Source organism: Muntiacus reevesi, chromosome X, assembly GCF_963930625.1.
Source record: "Muntiacus reevesi chromosome X, mMunRee1.1, whole genome shotgun sequence".
In the NCBI taxonomy this organism is placed as follows: Eukaryota; Metazoa; Chordata; class Mammalia; order Artiodactyla; family Cervidae; genus Muntiacus; species Muntiacus reevesi.
The window spans coordinates 54886388-54906838 of NC_089271.1; the positions used below are offsets into that span (position 1 = coordinate 54886388).

General features: G+C 51.1%; 1 protein-coding gene and 1 non-coding gene across 3 annotated transcripts; both read left to right on the forward strand.

The window, feature by feature from the left end:
- The first annotated feature begins 1323 nt into the window (after positions 1-1323).
- On the forward strand, positions 1324-8959 carry LOC136153336 (melanoma-associated antigen D4). Of its 2 annotated transcripts, none has more exons than XM_065915045.1 (13): positions 1324-1443; positions 2417-2627; positions 2969-3802; positions 4164-4370; positions 4480-4543; positions 4784-4863; positions 5264-5355; positions 6068-6147; positions 6236-6278; positions 6689-6751; positions 7719-7833; positions 8147-8589; positions 8762-8959. In XM_065915045.1, the coding sequence occupies exons 2-12, from the start codon at positions 2418-2420 to the stop codon at positions 8579-8581; spliced, it is 2223 nt and encodes a 740-aa protein (XP_065771117.1). In that variant the 5' UTR covers positions 1324-1443; position 2417; the 3' UTR covers positions 8582-8589; positions 8762-8959. The 2 variants fall into 2 exon arrangements, with proteins under 2 accessions (XP_065771117.1, XP_065771116.1); XM_065915044.1 differs by having other exon boundaries at positions 8147-8577.
- LOC136154983 (small nucleolar RNA SNORA11) lies at positions 7342-7468 on the forward strand. Its single transcript, XR_010660677.1, has one exon. It is a non-coding gene; the product is annotated as a small nucleolar RNA SNORA11 (small nucleolar RNA).
- Positions 8960-20451: the final 11492 nt, after the last annotated feature.

Sequence of the window (20451 nt, forward strand, 5' to 3'; positions counted from 1 at the left end):
ATTGTGGAGCATGTGCGCCCTTGGGTGGGACACCCTTCTCCTTTTGCTTCCCATTTTGCATATTGAGAAACCAGGCTCAGGGATGTCCAGTGACCCAAGTGGGCTCAGACAACTAGGGACAGACTGACCCAGCACTCCGTCCCTGGAACTTGGAAGTCCGGCTGAGAGCTTCTATCCACAAGACCACAGCTGTCCCAGGCCCCAGCCGTGGAAGGAACCAAGCCAAACATTTACTCTGAATCAGGGCTTGCCATGACTCAGACACACAAGTGCCTGATTGTCCTGGCCGCTCCAGCGGGCACCAGGAAGGCCTCAGGGACAGCCCATTTGTGCCACTCACAGCGAAGGGGCCTGACAGTCAGAGCAGGGAGTGGACCCCAAGGGGCAATTCGCACACCTGGATGGACCCACATAGAGCAGGCAAGGGGTGGGCCTGGGGACCCCTACCTGTTCCCCTTGGGATGCAGAGCATGAGCTTAGGTCTCAGAGAACAGAAACCCGGTTTGTTGGGACAGATGTTGACAGGGCAGGGGAGGTGGAGTGGATCTGCTGCTCAAAGTGAAGAGGGGAGGGTGCCTCGGTCCCCGGGGCCAGTGCTAATGGAACACGGGTTTTGGAGTCAGGAAGACCCAAGCCCAAATACTGCATTGTCACCTCACTGGCTCTGTGGCCTTGTCGAGTGAGTTCACGGCAATGCGTCTGTCTGTGCCTCAGCTTCCTGATCTGTAAAATGGGGATTCCGACATCCACCTCCCAGGGGTGCTGTGAGAGGAGGATAATGCCCAGCACACACAAGCTGCCCGAAGAGTGGTTGGGGAAGCAGATGTTCCCAGTGTGTCTGGGGGCCCTAGAGATGGACAGTGGAGGAGGACACACAGGGAACTGCTGTCCTCTCGCCATTTCCATTTCTCCTGTTGCAGTTACCGACTGGGCTAGAGACCTCTGTATTGGTGACCTAGGGGTCACTCCTGCTGGGGAAGCAGGGCTCAGTGTATTCCAGACCACACCGGAGGAGCTTAGAGGCAAGGGGGAGGGCAGGGCTGAGAAGCAGTGTGCAAAAGTGGGGAGACTGAGGGTATATGATGGATGGGTTGGAACCGCAATACAGGGCGTGCGTGCCCGCGTCTCCGGTCGGTGTCGCGGGGGCGGAGGGGTTGACGGTGAGGGGAATCTGGCGGGAGGGAGAAAACGCCCCCAGCCCACCCCGCCCACCCACTGGCGGAACCGCATGCGCACAGGGGACCTGGTGGAAAAGGCTTTTGTTGGGAGAGCGGGCCGGCTGGAGGGGTCCGCGCATGCGCAGGCTGCCCAGCCGCGGGGGGTGGGGGGTGCGGGGAGAAAAGGGGCGGGGTGGTGGGAGCTGCTGTGCTGGCAGCAGTAGGCGAGGGCGCGGCTGCGGGGTTCCTGGTGCTGAGGACGGACGCCATTGGAGCCCCAGGGAAGGTAAGGATCCAGCCCCAGACAGGACCGGGAGAGGGCAAGTGGAACCGGGTACGCTGTGCCCTTCCTCCCCACCCCACTCCCGCCCCCGGATGTGAACAAAGCCCAAGCACGCAGAACTTGAATCCCATTAGACCCGTGGTCAACAAAGGAGCCGCCCCCCACCACGGCCACCGGACCCAGGCTCCCCGAATCGAGCCCTGCTTAACACCGGAGCCCACCATCTGAACACCTTTAACAGACGCGGGTGCTCCGTTCTGAGCTGCCTTAGCGCGGAGGCCCCACCCCCACTCCAACACTCCAACCATTCTCAGATCGGTGTAACCCAACTGACCGCTTTGCCCCCTTCCCCGAGTTGCGATCCTGGCCTTTGAGACCTCCAGCGCTTCCAGTTCGAGCCTCACCTAGACCGAGGACCCCCCCCCGCCCCCCACTCCATCCATCTTGAGCGCTCCTGTATGAGCCCAGCCTAGACCTGAAGCAGCTGAATCCCCTCCACTGCGACTTAGCGGGTCCCTGGGATTCATTTTCCCAGAGCTTCCGGCGGTCCCCGCTGTCTGAGCCTCCTCAAGTCTTCTCCTCCCCAGCATCCTGGCCCCCTGCTCCAGCCATTAAATCGAGACGCTTTATTTCCCCTCTCTCAAAGCATCTCTTATGGGACTCTCTGGACCCAAGCCCGCCAGTCCACCCCTTGTTCCAATCCAGCCGTTGGTCTGGGGATCCTGTGTGACCTAAACTCCCCTTTCAGTGCAGGGTCTCCTCCGACCTCCTCTGTCCTTCTCCTAGGGTTCTGCCTCGGAGGGAATCTATCCCAGCAGCCCTCACCCCCGCCCCAACCTTACACTGCCTGGGAACCCTGTGACTGCAGCCCTCCACCTCCTGAGAGATCCCGCCTCCTGCTGGATCCCGCCCCCTCCCCCTGAAGAGGCCTCCTCATCCCTCTCGGGCTGAGCTCTCTTCTCCTTGGGACCCCCAGCATGGCAGAGGGAAGCTACCGCAAGGAATCTGAAGGGTACAACGTTGAAGACATGGACGAGGGTAGTGATGAAGTCGGGGAGGAAGACATGGTTGAAGGCAACGATTATGAAGAATTTGGTGCTTTCGGAGGCTACGGCGCCCTCACCAGCTTTGACATCCGCATCCTCAGAGCCTTTGGGAGCTTGGGTCCAGGCTTTCGCATCTTAGCGGTGAGGCCCCTCCTCGGCCACCTGCTAGCCCTGGGGCTTCTCTGTTGTGACGTCAAGGAGGGTGGGAGGAGGGGGCCGATGAGGGCTGGGGTTGAATGGGGAAGGACTGCCCAGCTTACCCAAACCTTCCCTCTCCTACTGGGAGAAGCCGGGGGTGGGAGGGGGGTGGGGGGGGCGGGGCGGGGTGCTGGTCGGAGGCTGGCCAACACAGGGGGAGCTATCTGTGTAGAGCTGTCTGCCTTCCCCTCCCCTGCCATGCCCTGCCCTGCCCTGCCCTCCCCTCCCCTCCCCTCTCCTCCCCTGCTCTGCCCTGCCCTCCCTTCCCCTCCCTGGTCTTGCAGAATGAGCCCTGGGAACTGGAAAACCCTGTGCTGGCCAGAACTCTGCTGGAGGCATTTCGGATGGATCCAGAAACACTTGCCAATGAGACGGCTGCCCGTGCTGCCAATGTAGCCCGGGCTGCCGCCTCTAACCAAGCTGCTCGGGCCGCTGCCACTGCTGCCCGTGCCACCTACAATCAGGTGGTCACTAACCACCACCCGGTGGCCACACACCAGGCGTCAGGAGGCGATACCCAGCCCATGACATCTGCTGCCCAGGCTCCGGCAGCCACCCCTGAGACGAGCATCGCTTCTCCGCACAGCTCCCAGATGCTAGTCAATAGCGAGATGGCTGCCCCTGGGGCTCCAGCAAGGTCCCCACAGCCGCAGACATCCTCCCAGGCCCAGGAAGCTGCAGCCGAGGGCCCTAGTACGGCCTGTGCTTTCCCCCAGGCCTCGCGTGCAAGTGAGATGGATGCCACCCGGCCCAAGACAGCCTTCCTGGGTCAGAACGACGCCTTTGATTTCAGCCAGCCGGCAGGTGTCAGTGGCATGGCCTTCCCACGCCCCAAGAGACCTGCCCCGGCCCAAGAGGCTGCCACAGAGGGCCCCAGTGTTGCCTCCAGGGGCACCCAGGCAGCCTCTACCGGGGAGGGGGCGGCCACCCGGCCCAAGACGACCAAGTCCGGGAAGGCTCTCGCCAAGACTCGCTGGGTGGAGCCTCAGAGTGTTGTGGCAGCGGCTGCCGCCAAGGCCAAGATGGCCACGAGCATCCCTGAGCCTGAGAGTGCAGCTGCCACTTCTCAGCAGAGTGCGGAGCCCTGGGCCAGAATGGGAGGCAAGAGGACAAAGAAGGTGAGACCTCCCTGCTGTCTCCCACCCTCCTTGCTCCCCTGCTTTCTCTGCCCTCTCAGCTCTCTGCCTCCTCCCCTCCCTTCCTCTCCCTCTTCTTCCCCCTCCCTCTTCTCTCAGCTCGTACTTGTTTCTCCAAGCCAAGTTTACCAGCATGTTTTTACTCCACGTAGTCCCTACCCTCGGGGCTGGAGGGAGAAGTGGTTGGCTCAGTGCCTGGCACTTAGTAAGCACTGGGCACGTGTCATCCGCGTGTCATCTACAACCCTTATTTCCAAGTACCTGCTCTGGCTAAGATGTGTGCCAGGCGCTTTTGCACAGGGAGCCTGGTCGCCCTGAGTCTTTCCTCTGTCTAATGGTACAGTCCAAGCACCTGGATGACGAATATGAGAGCAGCGAGGAGGAGAGAGAGCCTCCTGCGGTCCCACCGACCTGGAGGGCATCGCAGCCCCTGCTGACGACCGCACGGCCTCAGATGGCCCCTCGGCCCCCCATGGCCCTGAGGTCCCAGGTACCCTCAAGGCACGTGCTGTGCTTGCCACCCCGCAATGTGACCCTTCTGCAAGAGAGGGTAAGAAGGAAGCCTGCCCTTCCCCCTATCTCCCTCCTATCCTCCCTTGCGGGTCAGTTCTTTGAGGTCACCCACGCCTTGATCTCCCCGTGTGCTCTTCCTTCTCCAGGCAAATAAGTTGGTGAAATATCTGATGATTAAAGACTACAAGAAGATCCCCATCAAGCGCTCAGGTGGGCAGCCTCTGCCCCCTCCCTGAACTCTGTCCTTCCCCGCTCCCACCACCCTGCCCTGTGGGCCTCCCACCAGATGCCCTCTCCCCACCACACACACACAGATCAGGCCTGGCCGATGGCTCCATTGGCACGGTGTGGGGTCCTGAGTGTGCTCCCCTCAGCAGGGCTGACGGAAAGGCTGTAGCTCTGTGGCTGCTGCTCAGCCCTGGTGCTTTGCCCACCCCTCCCCTCCTGCAGACATGCTGAAGGATGTCATCCGAGAGTATGACGAACACTTCCCTGAGATCATTGAACGAGCAACGTACACTCTGGAAAAGGTGGGTGCGGGGCCGGGGGCAGCTCTGTGGAGCAGGAGCAGCAGGGAACCCTTGCCCGCCTCCCCCCATCTGCATCCCCTCAAGGCCCAGGGGCCAGACTGCGTGCTCTGGAGGGAAGCCCTCCCTGGCCTCTGCACCCGGGAGCTTCCTCTGCGAGCCTCCTCCCCTCCTTCCTCCCGCTCGTGCTCTCTGAGCGCCTGTGGTCTCCTGAGGTGACTCCGTTGTCTCAGCCAGTGTCGGTGCTCCCACAGGGCACTTCCTCCATGGCCTCTCCTTTCCCTCCTCCCCCAGGGCTTGGGATTCCCCGCCAAGAAAGAGTTCTAACAGGGAATCAAATGACTGCCTGCAGGACACCCAGCATGGATGTTTGATCTCACATTCTGTTTTCTCCCCACTGTAGAAGTTCGGGATCCACCTGAAGGAAATTGACAAGGAAGAGCACCTGTACATTCTCGTCTGCACCCGGGATTCGTCAGCCCGCCTCCTGGGAAAGTGAGAAAGCACAGGAGGCCGGTGGTCTTCCTTGGTGGTGCTTGCCCCCTCCTCTCGAGAAACGGGAAAGTAGGGTTGGGGGGCCTAGCATGGCTCCCACCCAGAGTTAGCAGTGCTGAGCAGCTAAGGGCAGGCAGGGGCAAGTAGCCTGGGGCGAGGCCTTGCGGCTCTCCAGGTTTCAGCCCTGCCCACCCTTCCCCGCCCCTGTCTTCCTAGGAAAGCAAGCTGCTTCTTCTCTCTCTCTCTCTCTCTCTTTTTTTTTTTTTTTTTTTTTTTGGAAAGCAAGCTTCTTGATTGCCTGTCTCTGCTAAGGTCCCGGCCAGGGCTTGGCAGAGTGGGCCTCGGGCAGGGGGCAGGGAAAGGGGAGAGTGGGGGGTGGGGGTCTCCAGTGGAGTCATGCTCCAGATGGAGTGGGCAAAGGGCAGGGAAGGTCAGGGTGTGCCTCTGGACTCAGGGTTGCCAATCGTCTGCTCCCCGCTTAACCCCATCCTCGACAGAGCCCTGGGAAGAGGTGTTAGCATCCACATTTGATGGATGAAGGGCCTCAGTCTCAGTCCGAGGAAGGAATTGTCTGGACCAGCAGTAGCAAGCCATACAGAGTGGGAGGAACTGCCCTGTAGCCCAGCAGTGTGGGAGAGGCTAGTTGGGTGAGCCGGCTGTGGTCACCTGGGCAAATGGCTGCTGGACAGGATCCCTCTTTCTACGCCTTCAGGACCAAGGACACTCCCAGGCTGAGTCTCCTCTTGGTGATTCTGGGTGTCATCTTCATGAACGGCAACCGCGCCAGCGAGGGTGAGTGGCTGGGCAGGCAGCTGGGGGCTTGCCCATCGTCTCACCTCCCTCCGTCTGCTAAACTCTTGTACCTCATCTCTTCTCACAGCTGTCCTCTGGGAGGCACTCCGCAAGATGGGACTGCGCCCCGGGTATGATTGGGGTCCCTTGGCTCCCGCTCCTCAGTGTGTCCTTGGGCACAGGAGGCCCCAGGATTGCAGTGGCCTAGCGGTCTCTGTGGGGCGTGGCATCCTGGACTAGGGAGAGCGTCAAGGGTCCACCAGGGTGCATGGGGAAATGGTCCTGAACCCCGAGCCCTCTTCTGCCCCGTGTGCCCTCTCTGTTCCCACACGAGACCTCAGAGACACCATCGAACCTGGGGGCTCCATCCAGCCCCTCCCTGGGGCCCTGCTGACAAGTGGCTGCCTGGCCTCTGCCGCCAGCCCAGGTGTCCATGAGGACGCCTCACAGGCTAGGAGGCCCTCAGTCCTGCTGGGAGCGCTCCTGCCCAACCCAGGCACTGCCACTCTCTCTAGTCATGCGTTCCTTTCCTTGCACGCAGGGTGAGGCACCCATTCCTTGGCGATCTGAGGAAACTCATTACAGAGGACTTTGTGAAGCAGAAGTGAGTATCTTTGCCTCCCACTCAAGCCTTCCTCGTGTGCTGCTCTGGCTGAGGAAGTCATCCCCCGGCCCATGTCTTAACACCAGAGGGATGGGTGTCTGGTGTGAGTGTGGGGTGGGAGGATGCGAATGTGGGGGGCGAGGGGACAATTCCAGGGAGGCCTGGGGAAAGGGAGCACTTGTGGTCTGTAAACACCGGGCGGGACGGTACAGCCCCCACCTCCTTCAGCACCTGCCCTGTAGGCCGTGTCCTGGCTTTACATCTCGGGGGCCTGGGACTCAGAGAGTGGAAACCTGATCATGGCCCTGACTGGAATAAGGCCCAGCTGGGCTTGGAGCCTGGCCCTGCTGGTTTTCTAGCCCAGGCTCACCCCATCATCAGTGCTTGGAGATCTCTTGTGCCCTCACAAAGGCCCTGTGTGCATGTTCACCCACCCACCCCCACCCCTGCCGCTCCACAAACACACGTTCACAGATGTTTGGGAGTATGTGTGGAGCCCCCTACTCTTGGTTGACTGTTTCTTCCCATACAGTCGTTTTCTAGGATGGATTCTCCCAGGGTTCAGTCAGGTCGCGGACAAGCCCCATGGTGGGTTGTGCTCAGAGTATGGAGCCTGAAGAAACGGCTCCTGCTTACACCAGACCCAACAGGAATCTGGGTTATTGTGACAAGGGGCACAAAACTCATGGCCTTCCTCTGAGCAAGTACCCTACGCGTGCCCCCTGCACCTCCCCATGGCTACTGGGCAGGACCAGTGGCCTAGGGGTGTGAGCCCCTCCATTTAGGAGGCAGAAACCCTGGGAGCCAGTGTGGAAGGCGGGGCAGGGGCTGGGGGGCCAGGGCAGGCCTCCTGCAGCAGCTGAGCTGCAGCCTCGGGGCTGGCAAGGGACTACCTGGGAGCCACTGGAGCAGCCAGCCACAGGTGTGCCTGTCCGGGAGCAGAGGTTTGTTGTCCTCTCTCACGCAGGTACCTGGAATACAAGAAGGTCCCCAGTAGCAGCCCACCCGAGTATGAGTTCCTCTGGGGTCTGCGCGCCTGCCATGAGACCAGCAAGATGAGGGTGCTGAGATTCATCGCCCAGGTAAGGCAGAGCCTGTGTTCTGGCTGCACCTTCCCATACCTGGTTTGTGTCTTGGTCCCGGCCTCCTGACGCCGTTTGTCCAGTGAGGGCGCCAAGGCCCAGCAAGGTTCCCAAGTCACTGATACCAGTTCACAGACTGTAGGGAGTGGACGGGGTGAAATCCCAGGTCTGGCATGGAATGACGGGAGCCTGATTTCAGTCGTATGGGTCTTTAACATGATTTCACAAAGGGCTTAAGTGAGTGAAAGGCGAGAAGTGGGTGCTGAGCGAGGTGGGGGTAAGTGTTGACACGGTTGCTGTGCTTCCATCGCAGTATCAGAACCGAGACCCCCGGGAATGGAGGGCTCATTTCTTGGAGGCTGTGGATGATGCTTTCAAGACGATGGATGTGGATATGGCCGAGGAGCATGCCAGGGCCCAGATGAGGGCCCAGATGAACATCGGGGAGGAAGCTCTGATTGGACGGTGGAGCTGGGATGATATCCAGGTGGAGCTCCTGACCTGGGATGAGGACGGAGATTTTGGCGACGCCTGGTCCAGGATCCCCTTCGCTTTCTGGGCCAGATACCATCAGTACATTCTGAATAGCAACCGTGCCAACAGGAGAGGTACCTGGAGGGCTGGTGTCAGCAGTGGCACCAATGGCGCGGCCAGCGCCAGCATGCTTGATGGCCCCAGCACCAGCTCCACCATCCGGACCAGAAATGCCGCCAGAACCAGTGCCAGCTTCTTCTCCTGGATTCAGTAAGATTGGAGGTCATTACACGGGACTCTGGAGGCTGGGGTGGGGACGGGCTGGGAGGTGTCAGGGGTAGGCCTGGGGTGTCCTGAGGGAACGAGGAGAGCCTGACAAGACACTCAGTCTGTCCTTGCTGTCCCTCACATGCATTGACACCTCTCCTCCTGCTTTTGTGTCTCCTGGTTCCAGGCAGCCCTGAAGAGCTGCGGCAGTGCCCCGCCGAGCCAGAGTGCCTCCGCTGCCCGGTCCCTGACAGAGCACTCTAGGCCCGCTTCTCCCTGTCCATGGAAGATGGCATGCAAGATGACGCACTCTATGCCCTTCCTGCTTTCATTGTGTGCTTTCCTCGTGCTGTCGTGTTTTGGGTATCTGTGTTACATTAAAGTTGCGAAATCAATCGGATGTTTCCTCCTTTTCCTGGGCAGGTGTGGCTCTGAGCAGCCCACGATCAGGCCCTGGGGGACAGGTGGGGGCCGCCTCTGCCTAAAAGACAGGCAGGTGTGGGTGGGTCCGGCGCCGGGAAGGACAGAGATGCCAGCTGAGGGGGGGCGACCATGAGTTTCCAGAGGCTCCAGTCCACAGCTTCATGATCTCCTACACTGTGCGCCCCTAGTCAAATACATGGCGGTCAAATACAGGAGCAAGGGTGGGGTGGAGGGCTGTGAGCTGGTGCCACTGTCCCTCCCACCAAGGGACAGGCTCCACAAACATCCCCCAGGACCTACCTGCCCCACCCCATCTCTGGAGTCACTGTCCAGGATTCCTTCCCTCATCAGTCACACAATTTTAGGACCTCATCCCTCTTCCCGAGTCCTAAGGACAGCGAGGTAGGCCTCACAGTGACATCCTCACACCTCCAGCAGGTAAAGGAGAAACCATCACAGGCAAGACAGCCTATTTCATGGGAGAAAGCTGCAGGCAGACGTGGACAGCCCATTGCCCATGACCATGACCCGAGGCTCTTCGGGAGGCTCCAGGGTACTTCTCCCTGGAAGCAGGGCTCTCCCAGTGAGGCCAAGGTCAGCTTAGGTCCCTGAGTCTTCAAGGGCTGTGTGATCCCTGAGGGGGCTGAGGCTAAACGTTCATTCCCCAGGCAGACGACAGTGAGGGCAGAGACACTTTGGAACTCTGGGAAGGACTCCGTAGCAGGAAGGGGCCATCCGGGACTTTTCTGGGTATCTCAGAGATGTCCACAGCTTGGAGGACAAGGCTCCAGGTTAAGAGGAAGGAGAGAGTAGTGTAAAGACCGCAGCCCACCTGCCCAGCCACCCATTGCTTGCCTCTTTGCCCCAAGAACAGGTTCCACTCCCTCAACCAGACCTGGATCCTGACCCAGACCCAACTGCATCATGTTCCAGGCCCAGTGGAAAGCAAAAACACCCATCACTTGGCTCAAAAATTAGTAAGAATTCCAAGCAAGCAGCAGAAGTCCACCACTAGTGCAACCCTTCTGAGCGATGGCCTGGGCCGTCCCCAGGAGGCAGGCTCTGTGTGGACCCCTCCCTTAAAGACAGGCTTCACATGGGTTTCTGCCTTATTTGTTGGCGCTTTGCGGTCTGCCTCCCTGGCTGCTGGGTTGATGCCTTGCCCCGTGGACACTCTGTGATTCTGACAGAGATTCAGTCCCCTCCCAGGTGCAGGTATCCGGGTTGACGGTCTGGATCTGGGGAACCCCGCTCTGGCGTGATGAATGACACTGGACTATTTCTGGCTCCCTCAACCTGGGACCTCCCAGGACCCTACTGTGCACTCAGTAGGTACCTGCCTTCTCATGGACGAGGTCGGGGCACTCACCACAAGCCGCAGGTGTGAGCGGGAGCGCTGTGTGCCACGGGCACCTGAGATAAGGCAGCTCATCTGGAAAGGAGGCGAGAGCAGCTCTCAGAGGCAGGATGCTGGGGGAGTCACCACCCCTCCGGGCCTCCAGGCTTGCACCTCTCTCCCCTTCTGCCCCCTTCCCCATGGATATCTTCACCTGGCTCCTGCCCCTCCACACCGTGCAGCGGGCAGTGCTGACAGCCAGGTGGGGAGTGAGGAAGTGAGCAAGAGAGGCAGCCTCAGGAGCAAGGAGGAAGGCAGGTCCCAGGGATCGGGGACAGACCCTGAGTTCCCCAGAAACTGACAACTGGCACCGCGGAGGTGGCCGAACTTCAACCACAGGACAGACATGAGACCAAGGCAGGCCTCCCTCCCGCCCCTAGCCTCAGCCCTTCCACGGGGTCCCCCACCACAAACGCCACAACAGGTCTCAACCAGTGTTTTCTGAGGCCCTACTATGTGCCGGGGCCTTGGCTGACGTGTACAGGTACCTTGGCAGCTCCTGCAGATTTCTCCCCAGCCTAGGCCTGTGCCATCTGACCCCTCAGACACTTGTTGATAGACAAGCATTCACCGATTCACTTGTGTCCAGTTCCTGACAATTCGCATGCAATGGCTCGCACGGCCTTGACGTCAATCACCAGATAGCTTCAAGGGAACAGATGATCAGGCACGTTCCATGGATGAGGACCCTGAGGCTCTGAGAGGGAAGACACTTGCCCTGAGTCCCACAGCCAGGAAGTGGCAGTGCTTGGACTGGGACCCAGGATGCTTTGAGCCCAAATGTGTGCTCTGACCACTGCAGTCTGTTGCCACTGCCTTTGAGGGATGCACAGTGCCGTGCAGTGACACCCCAACCTCTCACTCCTCTCTGCACACACCCACCCTCTTGATCCCCCAGGAAACATATACAGCTTTCCATGTCCTTTCATTGAGCCAGAACCCCACCCCTCATGGCCTCCCTGCCCCTGAGGGTCACCCTCGGCTTATCAGGCCTGCCACTGCCCACCCAACCTCCTGGTTCATCCTCACTCCTGTGGCCTGGAGAGGCCAACACTTCAACATCCTGGTCAGAAATGGACTCTCACACCTGAGGGGGACACAACAGCCCCTTTCCAGGCCAGTTGCCCTAGTGTGGGGTTAAGCAAACACATTCAATTGATTTTGAGACAGTTGACTTTCCAGGGGTTACAAATTTCGAGAAGTGAGAAGGGGTGTACATGCCCAACAAACACATGAAACTCAAAAATGGAAAAATCGGTGGATGCTAACAGCTGATGAGAGTGTGGAACAAATGAACTGTCCAGAGAAGTCTTCATTTGCATGAGGCCCCTGGAAAACAGGAGGGATACATCCGTTTGTTTATCAAAAAAGCAAGATAGTTCCAGAAAAACATCTATTTCTGCTTTATTGACTATGGCAAAGACTTTGACTGTGTGTATCACAATAAACTCTGGAATATTCTGAAAGAGATGGGAATACTAGACCACCTGACCTGCCTCCTGAGAAATCTGTATGCAGGTAAGGAAGCAACAGTTAGAACTGGACATGGAACAACAGACTGGTTCCAAATAGGGAAAGGTGTACCCCAAGACTTGTATATTGTCATCCTGCTTGTTTAACTTATATGCAGAGTACATCGTGGAAATGCTGGGCTGGATGAAGCACGAGCTGGAATCAAGATTGCCGGGAGAAATATCAATAACCTCAGATAGCAGATGACACCAGCCTTATGGCAGAAAGCAAAGAAGAACTAAAGAGTCTCTTGAGGAAAGTGAGAGAGGAGAGTGAAAAAGTTGGCTTCAAGCTCAACATTCAGAAAACTAAGATCATGGCATCTGGTCCCATCACTTCATGGCAAATAGATGGGGAAACAGTGGAAACAGTGACAGACTTTATTTTGGGGGTCTCCAAAATCGCTGCAGCTGGCGACTTCAGCCATGAAATTAAAAGACGCTTACTCCTTGGAAGAAAAGTTATGACCAACCTAGACAGCGTATTAAAAAGCAGAGACATTACTTTGTCAACAAAGGTCCTGGTAGTCAAGGCTATGGTTTTTCCAGTAGTCATGTGTGGATGTGAGAGTTGGACTATAAAGAAAGCTGAGCGCCGAAGAACTGATGCTTTTGAACTGTGGTGTTGGAGAAGACTCTCGAGAGTCCCTTGGACTGTAAGGATATTCAACCAGTCCATCCTAAAGGAAATCAGTCCTGAATATTCTCCAATCCTTTTGCCACCTGATGTGAAGAAGAACTGACTCATTTGAAAGGACCCTGATGCTGGGAAAGATTGAAAGCAGGAGGAGAAGGGGATGACAGAGGATGAGGTGGTTGGATGGACACCATCACCATCATGTCCCCTCCATGGGCATGAGTTTGTGTAAACTCTGGGAGTTGGTGATGGACAGGGAGGCCTGGTGTGCTGCAGTCCATGGGGTCTCACAGAGTCGGACATGACTGAGCAATTGAGCTGAGCTGAACTGAGAGCTTGAGGCTACTAGAGGCCACCTGGATGGAGGAGGCATGAGAGATCAGCTCTAGGTGAGAGTAAGCCTTCTGAAAGCAAGGAAGGAAGACGCTGGAAGATGAAGCTTCACTATGAGCAGTGCAATGCTTTTAGCCAGGAATCTGAGCGAGTTGGGATCCTGACAATCGTGAACCTTTCAGGAAGGCAACATCTACAAATTAGCTTCTCTCTGAAGCTCTCTAGGACACTGTGGTGTCCTGGCACCCAGAGTGGGGAGGCAATGGGGAGTCTTAGAATCAGGCCACCCTGGCAAATCTCTTCCTTCTTTCCCCAACACGAGGGAAGACATGGGCACTAGGCCCAAGGTTCGAACTGCAGGAGGGACGAGGGCAGCAAGGGCAAGAATCAGTGCAGAAGGGTGTTCCCAGGAAATGGTGTCCAACCTCAGCTGTAGTTTCACATTCTTGCCCAAAGTACACTGTGCTCTTCTGTGTGTGGGTGGGTTTCGGAAGACTGCAGAGCCTGGCGAGAGTCCCCTGCTTGCTGTCCACAAAGAGAACTTTGCGTGACTGATAAAGCCCTGAAGATGTTCATTATCAGAAGTCCACGGTTTGGATGTTGCTTATTTGCAACCCGAATTCCTCCAAATTAAACTAATACTCAAAGATTCTCTTCATCAGTTGTACTGGGGTTTCTTTGTCCAGCAAAAAAAAAAAAAATGTGTCCAATTAAGGGTACAGGTCCAAAGCCTTTGATAAATCTACCATGTAACTAGCACCTCCGTCAAGAAAGAGAACATCTCCATCACCTAATAAAGTTCTCTTCTGCTCCCTCCCAGTGAATCCCTACCATCCACGTGCAGCCTTAGGCAACCACTGATCTCCTTTCTATTTTGCTTATAGGTTAGAATGCTCTTCACTAGAGCCTATAATACACATCAATGTGCAACATATATTCTTCTCAGTCTGCCTGCTTTCCCCTCTGCTTCAAAGCTTTGGAAATTCATCCATGCTGTGGCACATATCAGCAGACTAAATCAAAATTGTTCCAATTCACAAGCTGATTATCTCTGTTGAAATGACACAGATATAACACGGTCTCCCAGAACTAGTAAGTGAATTTACCTAGAGTGCAAGATACAAGATTAGAACAAAATCAACCACATTTCTATATTCTAGCAAAGAATTGTTGGAAAATGAAACTGAAGAGAGTGCTACCACATACCACTCACAAATACCAGTGATTCTGTGTCGTGAATCAACAAATGACACACAGTATTTGCATGGTGTAAACTGCAAAACAGTGAACAAAGAAACTGAAAATAGCTTAAGTAAATAGAAGAATATGCCACGATCATGGATTGGAATGTTTACCACAGAAAAGATGAATGTTCTCCCCTCAATTTATCTACAGATTTAATGCAAGTCTAATAAAAACCCCGGCAGCAAGTTTAGCAGGTGTAGACAAGTTGATTCTAAAGCTTATTTAAAAAGCAAAAGAAGCTAAACTAACCCAAACATTGTGAAAGGAAGAATAAAATGGGAGGAGTAATATTATTATCTCATTTAAAACATATCAACCCATACGGAAATTGCTTGCACTCCTACACATTAACAATGAAAGATCAGAAATGAAAATCAGGGATACAATCTCATTTACCACTGCAACGGAAAGAATAAGATACCTAGGAATAATCTTGCCTAAAAAGTCAAAAGATCTGTACTCATTAAAACTATAAGACACTGATGAAAGAAGTCAAAGAGGACACAATCAGATGGAGTGATATAGTCGGATGGTAAAGCATCTGCCTGCAATGCAGGAGACCCGGGTTCAATCCCTGAGTCGGGAAGATGTCCTGGAGAAGGAAATGGCAGCCCACTCCAGTATTCTTGCCTGGAAAATGCCATGGACAGAGAAGCCTGGTAGGATACAGTCCATGGGGTCGCAAAGAGTCGGACATGATGGAGCGACTTTAATTTTCACACACACACACACACACACACACACACACACACACACACACACACACACACTATGTTCTTGGGCTGGAAGAATCAATATTGTGAAAATGACTATATAACCCAAAGCAAGTTACTGATTCAATGAAATCCCTATCAAATTACCAATGATATTTTTCACAGATTAGAAGAAAAAAATTTACATTTTGCACAAAACCATGAAATACCCCAAACAGCCAACAGAATCCTTAGAAAGATAAAATAGAGCTAGAGGAATCAACCTTCCTGACTTCAGACTACACTACAAAGCGACAGTTATCAAGAAAGTATGGTACTGGCACTTAAACAGAAATAAAGATCAATGGAACAGGATAGAAAGCCCAGAGAGAAACCCACGCACCTATGGTCACCTAATCCATGACAGAGAGGTGAAAATACACAATGGAGAAAAGACAGCCTCTTTAATAAGTGGTGCTCCCATAACTGGACAGCTACATGTGAAAACAGCAGAATTCTGTAAAGTAAATATCCTTCAATAAAAAATAAACTAATTTTAAGAAAAGAATGAAATTAGAACACTCCCTAAAACCATACACAAACATAAACTCAAAATGGATTAAAGACTTAAATGTAAGCTCAGACACTATAAACTCTTAGAGGATAGACTTCCCTAGTGGTCCAGGGGCTAAGACTCCATGCTCCCATTGCGGTGGACCAGGAATTGTTCCCTGATAAGAGAACTAGATCTCACATTCCACAGCTAAGTTCCCGCATGCCACAACTAAGGCCCTGAGCAGTGAAAAATAAAGAAACAGTTTTTAAGTAAATTATAAAAAGACTCTTAGAAGAAAACATAGACAGAACACTCTCTGACATATCACAGGAAGATCTTTTATGACCCACCACCTAGAGTAATGAAAACAAAACCAAAGATGAACAAATGGGACCTAGTCAAATCAAAAGGCAAAGGCAACCATAAACAAGACAAAGAGACAACCCACAGAATGGGAGAAAATTTGTGTAAACGTAGCCACTGACGAGGCATTCATCTTTAAAATATACAAACAGCACGTGTAGCTCAATATAAAAAAAGAGAAACAAACAATCCAACCAAAAAATGGGCCAAATACCTAAGTAAACATTGCTCCAAAGAAGACATACAGATGGCCAACAAACACAGGAAGAGATGCTGAACTTCACTAATTAGTAGAGAAATGCAAATCAAAACAACAATAGGTCTATAACCTCATGCCAGACAGAATGACCATTATCAACGTATCTGTTGCTGTTCAATCACTCAGTCATGTCTAACACTGCGACCCCATGGACTGTAACCCACCAGGCTCCTCTGTCCACAGGATTTCCCAGGCAAGCATGCCACAGTACATTGCCTTTTCCTTCTCCTGGGGAGCTTCCCAACCCAGGGATCAAATCCATGTCTCATGCATTGGCAGACGGATTCTTTACCACTGTGCCACCAGCAAAAGCCCTTCAAAACAACAATCAGGTATCACTTCACACTGGTCAGAATGGCCAGCATCTAAAAACCTACCAGTGATAAATGCTGTAGTACTGGGGAGAAAGGCAAACTCTCCTACCCTGTTGATGGAATGTCAATTGGTGCACCCACATGGAGAACAATAGGGATGTTCCTTAAAAACTAAAAGTAGAACTACTATGAGACCCAGCAATCCCATTCCTAGGCATATACCCCCCGAGAAAACCATGATTCAAAAAGATACATGCACCCCAGTGTTCATTGCCATGATACTTACAATAGCAACCTAAATGTCTATCGACAGAGGAACAGATAGAGACGATGTGATCCATATATACAGTGAGGTATTACTCAGCCATAAAAATGAACATAATCGGGCCACTTTCAGAGATGTGGATGGACCTAGAGACTGTCATACTGAGTGAAGAAAGTCAGAAGAGAAAAACAGATAATCTTATAATATCACTTGTATGTGGAATCTAGAGACATGACCCAGATGAACTTATTTGCAAAGCAGAAATAGAGATACAGAGGTAGAGAACAAACATATAGATATCCAAAGGGATGATTGGAAGATTGGGATTAACACATATACTCTACACTGCATAAGATAGATAACTAATGAGAACCTACTATATCACACAGGGAACTCTACTTAATTCTCTCTGGTGGCATACATGTGAAGGAAATCCAAAATAAAAGAGGGGCTACGTATATACATATGGCAGATTCCCTTCGCTATACAGCAACTCCAACACAAAAATTGTAAAGCAACCATCCTCAAATAACAATTAATAAAAATTCTGATAAAGGAGGCTCCAGGCAAAATAATAATAATAATCCTTACAAAACTACAGTAAACAAAAGTCAGTGCGACAATGGTGAAGCAACAGACACACAAATAAATAAATCAGAGGGAAGACTCCAGAACTAGCTTCTTCAAATAATAATCCTTACAAAACTACAGTAAACAAAAGTCAGTGTGACAATGGTGAAGCAACAGACACACAAATAAATAAATCAGAGGGAAAACTCCAGAACTAGCTTCTTCAAATATAGCCAATTCGTTCTGGACAAAGTTACAAAAGCGATTGAATGAAGAAAGTATTGTCTTGTCAGAATATGTGTGGGAAGAATTGAATGCCCATCTGAAAGAGAGCCTCATACCTTATCCTAAAACCCACTAAAAATGAATCTTAGATATAAACCAGGAACATGAAACTGTAACACATTTAAAAGAAAATAGCACAAAATCTTCAGCCTCGAGTTTGGCAACAATGTTTTAGCTATGACTCCAAAAAAGTCCCCTTCCTCTGTGAGAGATAATGTCAGGAGTTTGAGAAGACAAATCGCAGGCTGGGAGAATGTATTTTAAAACTACATAGCCAACAAAGGTCTTGTAACCAGCACATATAAAGAACTATCAAAAGTCAACAGAAAGAAAATAGTGGAAAAAATATTTGAAGAGATACTTCAATGGAAAGAATACATAGGGGCGACGGAGCACATGAACGTATGCTCAACTTCCCGGACTCTCAGGCAAGTGCAAATTAAAACTAAGGTGAAATACCAGTCTTCCTATTTTAAAATTGCCAAGACACGACAAAACTAAGCAAAATGAACAAAGAAGCAAGCAAAGAAACAAACAAACAAGAAAACATCGGACAATACCAAATGATGCTGAGGATGGGCAGCGAGTGGACTGGCCACAGGTTACTGGTGGGAATGCAGGGTGGCACAGGCACTGTGGAAGGAGATTTATTGCTTCTTATGAAGTTGAACTTATGCTTAGCCACGTGACCAACAATGTCACCCCCAAAGTATTTCCCCTTAATGTGAGTTCACACAAAAACCTGTTCAGGAATGTTCTAACAATAGCTGTGTTCATCATCAATAAAACAGAGCAACAACCCAAACAAATGTCCTCAGCAAAATGCATCATTTTCATATTATTGAACACTATTCGGCCCTAGAAAGGAAAGACTTATTGATACAGTCAACAACGTGGATGAAACTCAGTAACATTATGCTGAGTGATAGAAGCCAACCTCAAGTTACTTTTAAATGGCTTCATATGTAGGATGGTCTTGAAAAGACAAATATGTATTGTCACAGACAGCAAATTGGTGATGCCTTGGTCAGGTGTGGGAGTAGAGCTTGACTGCAAAAGGATAGCACTGGGGACGTCTTGGGGGCTGTAGAATTGTTCTGTACACTGATTGTGATGGTGGTTACAAGAAGCTGCAGAAGTGTTGAAATCCCTAAAATTGAATGCCCAGGAGATGATGATGCCACCAAATATTAGTTTAGAAATAATGTTAAAAAATAATGATAAAGTAGTCCTTCAAATGAACAAACAAGAAAACAAACAAACAAAAAACTATCAGAATTCTCCAGCAGTGGCCTGCGCAATAGAAAATGCTGAATGCATTTCTTCAGGATAAATGAAAACCACGTCAAATACGAGCACAGATCAACACAAAGGAGCAAACATCTCTACAAATGTCAAATATGTGGGGGACTGGGAGGGGAATGGTTTCTAAAATGTTAAGGTAACTGAATGTTTCCAAGAGCAATAACAATGCATTACCTGGGATATAATATATGCTTTAAGATTTGTATGGCATCAAAAACAAATGGATAGGATTATAAAAAATGAAGGTGTTTGTGTGGGTAAAGAATCTTATTCTTTGAAGGTGAAAAGTCTAAATTTAAGTATATATGGTATATTCTCTACAGGAACCACTTACATAAAAAACAAAAGGAATAAGTAATAAATGTGTACAGTAAAATGCAATGCTGAGAACTACATCAGCAGTACAGAAGATGGCAAGGGAATTGGGTGAAAGGGAAAAAGGAAAAACTTAAGGAAATATGGAAAGAAAGAAGGGTAGAAGAAAGAGAAAGAAAGAAAAGGAGGAATGAAGGAAGGAAAGAAAAGAGGGAAAGAAATTGACTTGAAATAAGATGACGGATTTAAAGCCAATACTATTTCTAACTTAAACTATATGTAAATATCCTGAACTTTCCAAGTAAAAGGTTGAGATTTCCAGATAGAATAGGTGCAAGATTCCATAATTTGCTGTTAAATAGAAACTCATTTATTTTAGAGACAGAGGTAGATTCAATGGAAAAAGTTTGGAAAAAAATAGGCCATATGTGAAGGTAAATTGTAAGACAAAATGAGAAGGTATGATAAAGGATAAGGTCGATTGTAGGATCAGGAGTATTAATCAGTGATAAACAAGCATATTTAATAATGGGAGGGGGAAAGGGCTAATTACTCAGGAAAACACAACAGTCCTCGATGCACTGGACAATTGAATTTTAAATTACGTAAAGGGAAAACAGACTGAACTTAAAAGAGATCTAGATAGACGAAGGCATTTAACATTTGGAAAATTCAAACATTGTTTCTGAGATTTTGATATAGTAAGTAGGCAGAAGGCCAGTAGTTACAACGAAAACTTTAACAACATTCTCAACTATTTAGACCTAATTATAGTACTTTCCTCTCAATAGCAGCAGAAAACTCGTCCTCTTCAAAGGCTCGTCAGACATGCACCAAGAAAGAGCCTCTCATCGGATTAGAAAACAATACTCCATCAATTAAGAAGGATTAGAGTCATGTAGAGGATGTCCTCTGGGCACAGTGGAATAAATCAAGAAATTCATAGCAAGAGGATTTCTAGAGAATCCCCAGACTTTGTAATTTAGCAAAGATTTCAAAATAACACACGATCAAAGAGACACTAGGGAAATGTGAAAGTATTACCCACTAAAGGGAAATGTAAACACAACATATCAACTTTGGTGTGATTAAGTTAAAGCCTTGGTTAGAGAGAAATTTGCTCCTTGCGTGATTATATTTAGAAAGAGGAAAGGGCTAACATCAAGGAACTGCAAAACTGAGATGCCACCAAAAGAAGTCAAAATTAATCTGAGAGGAAGTAGAAGGAAACAATAAAGATAGCAATGAAATGGAAAACAAACAAGTAATAGAGAAAATATAGTGGAGTCAATAGCTGATTCATTCAAAACATTTATACAATGTGTAAACTGGCTGTAGACCAATCAAGAAAAGAAAGTCACTAAGACAAAAGTGGCCAGTATAAGGAGCCACAGAAGTGACATGACTT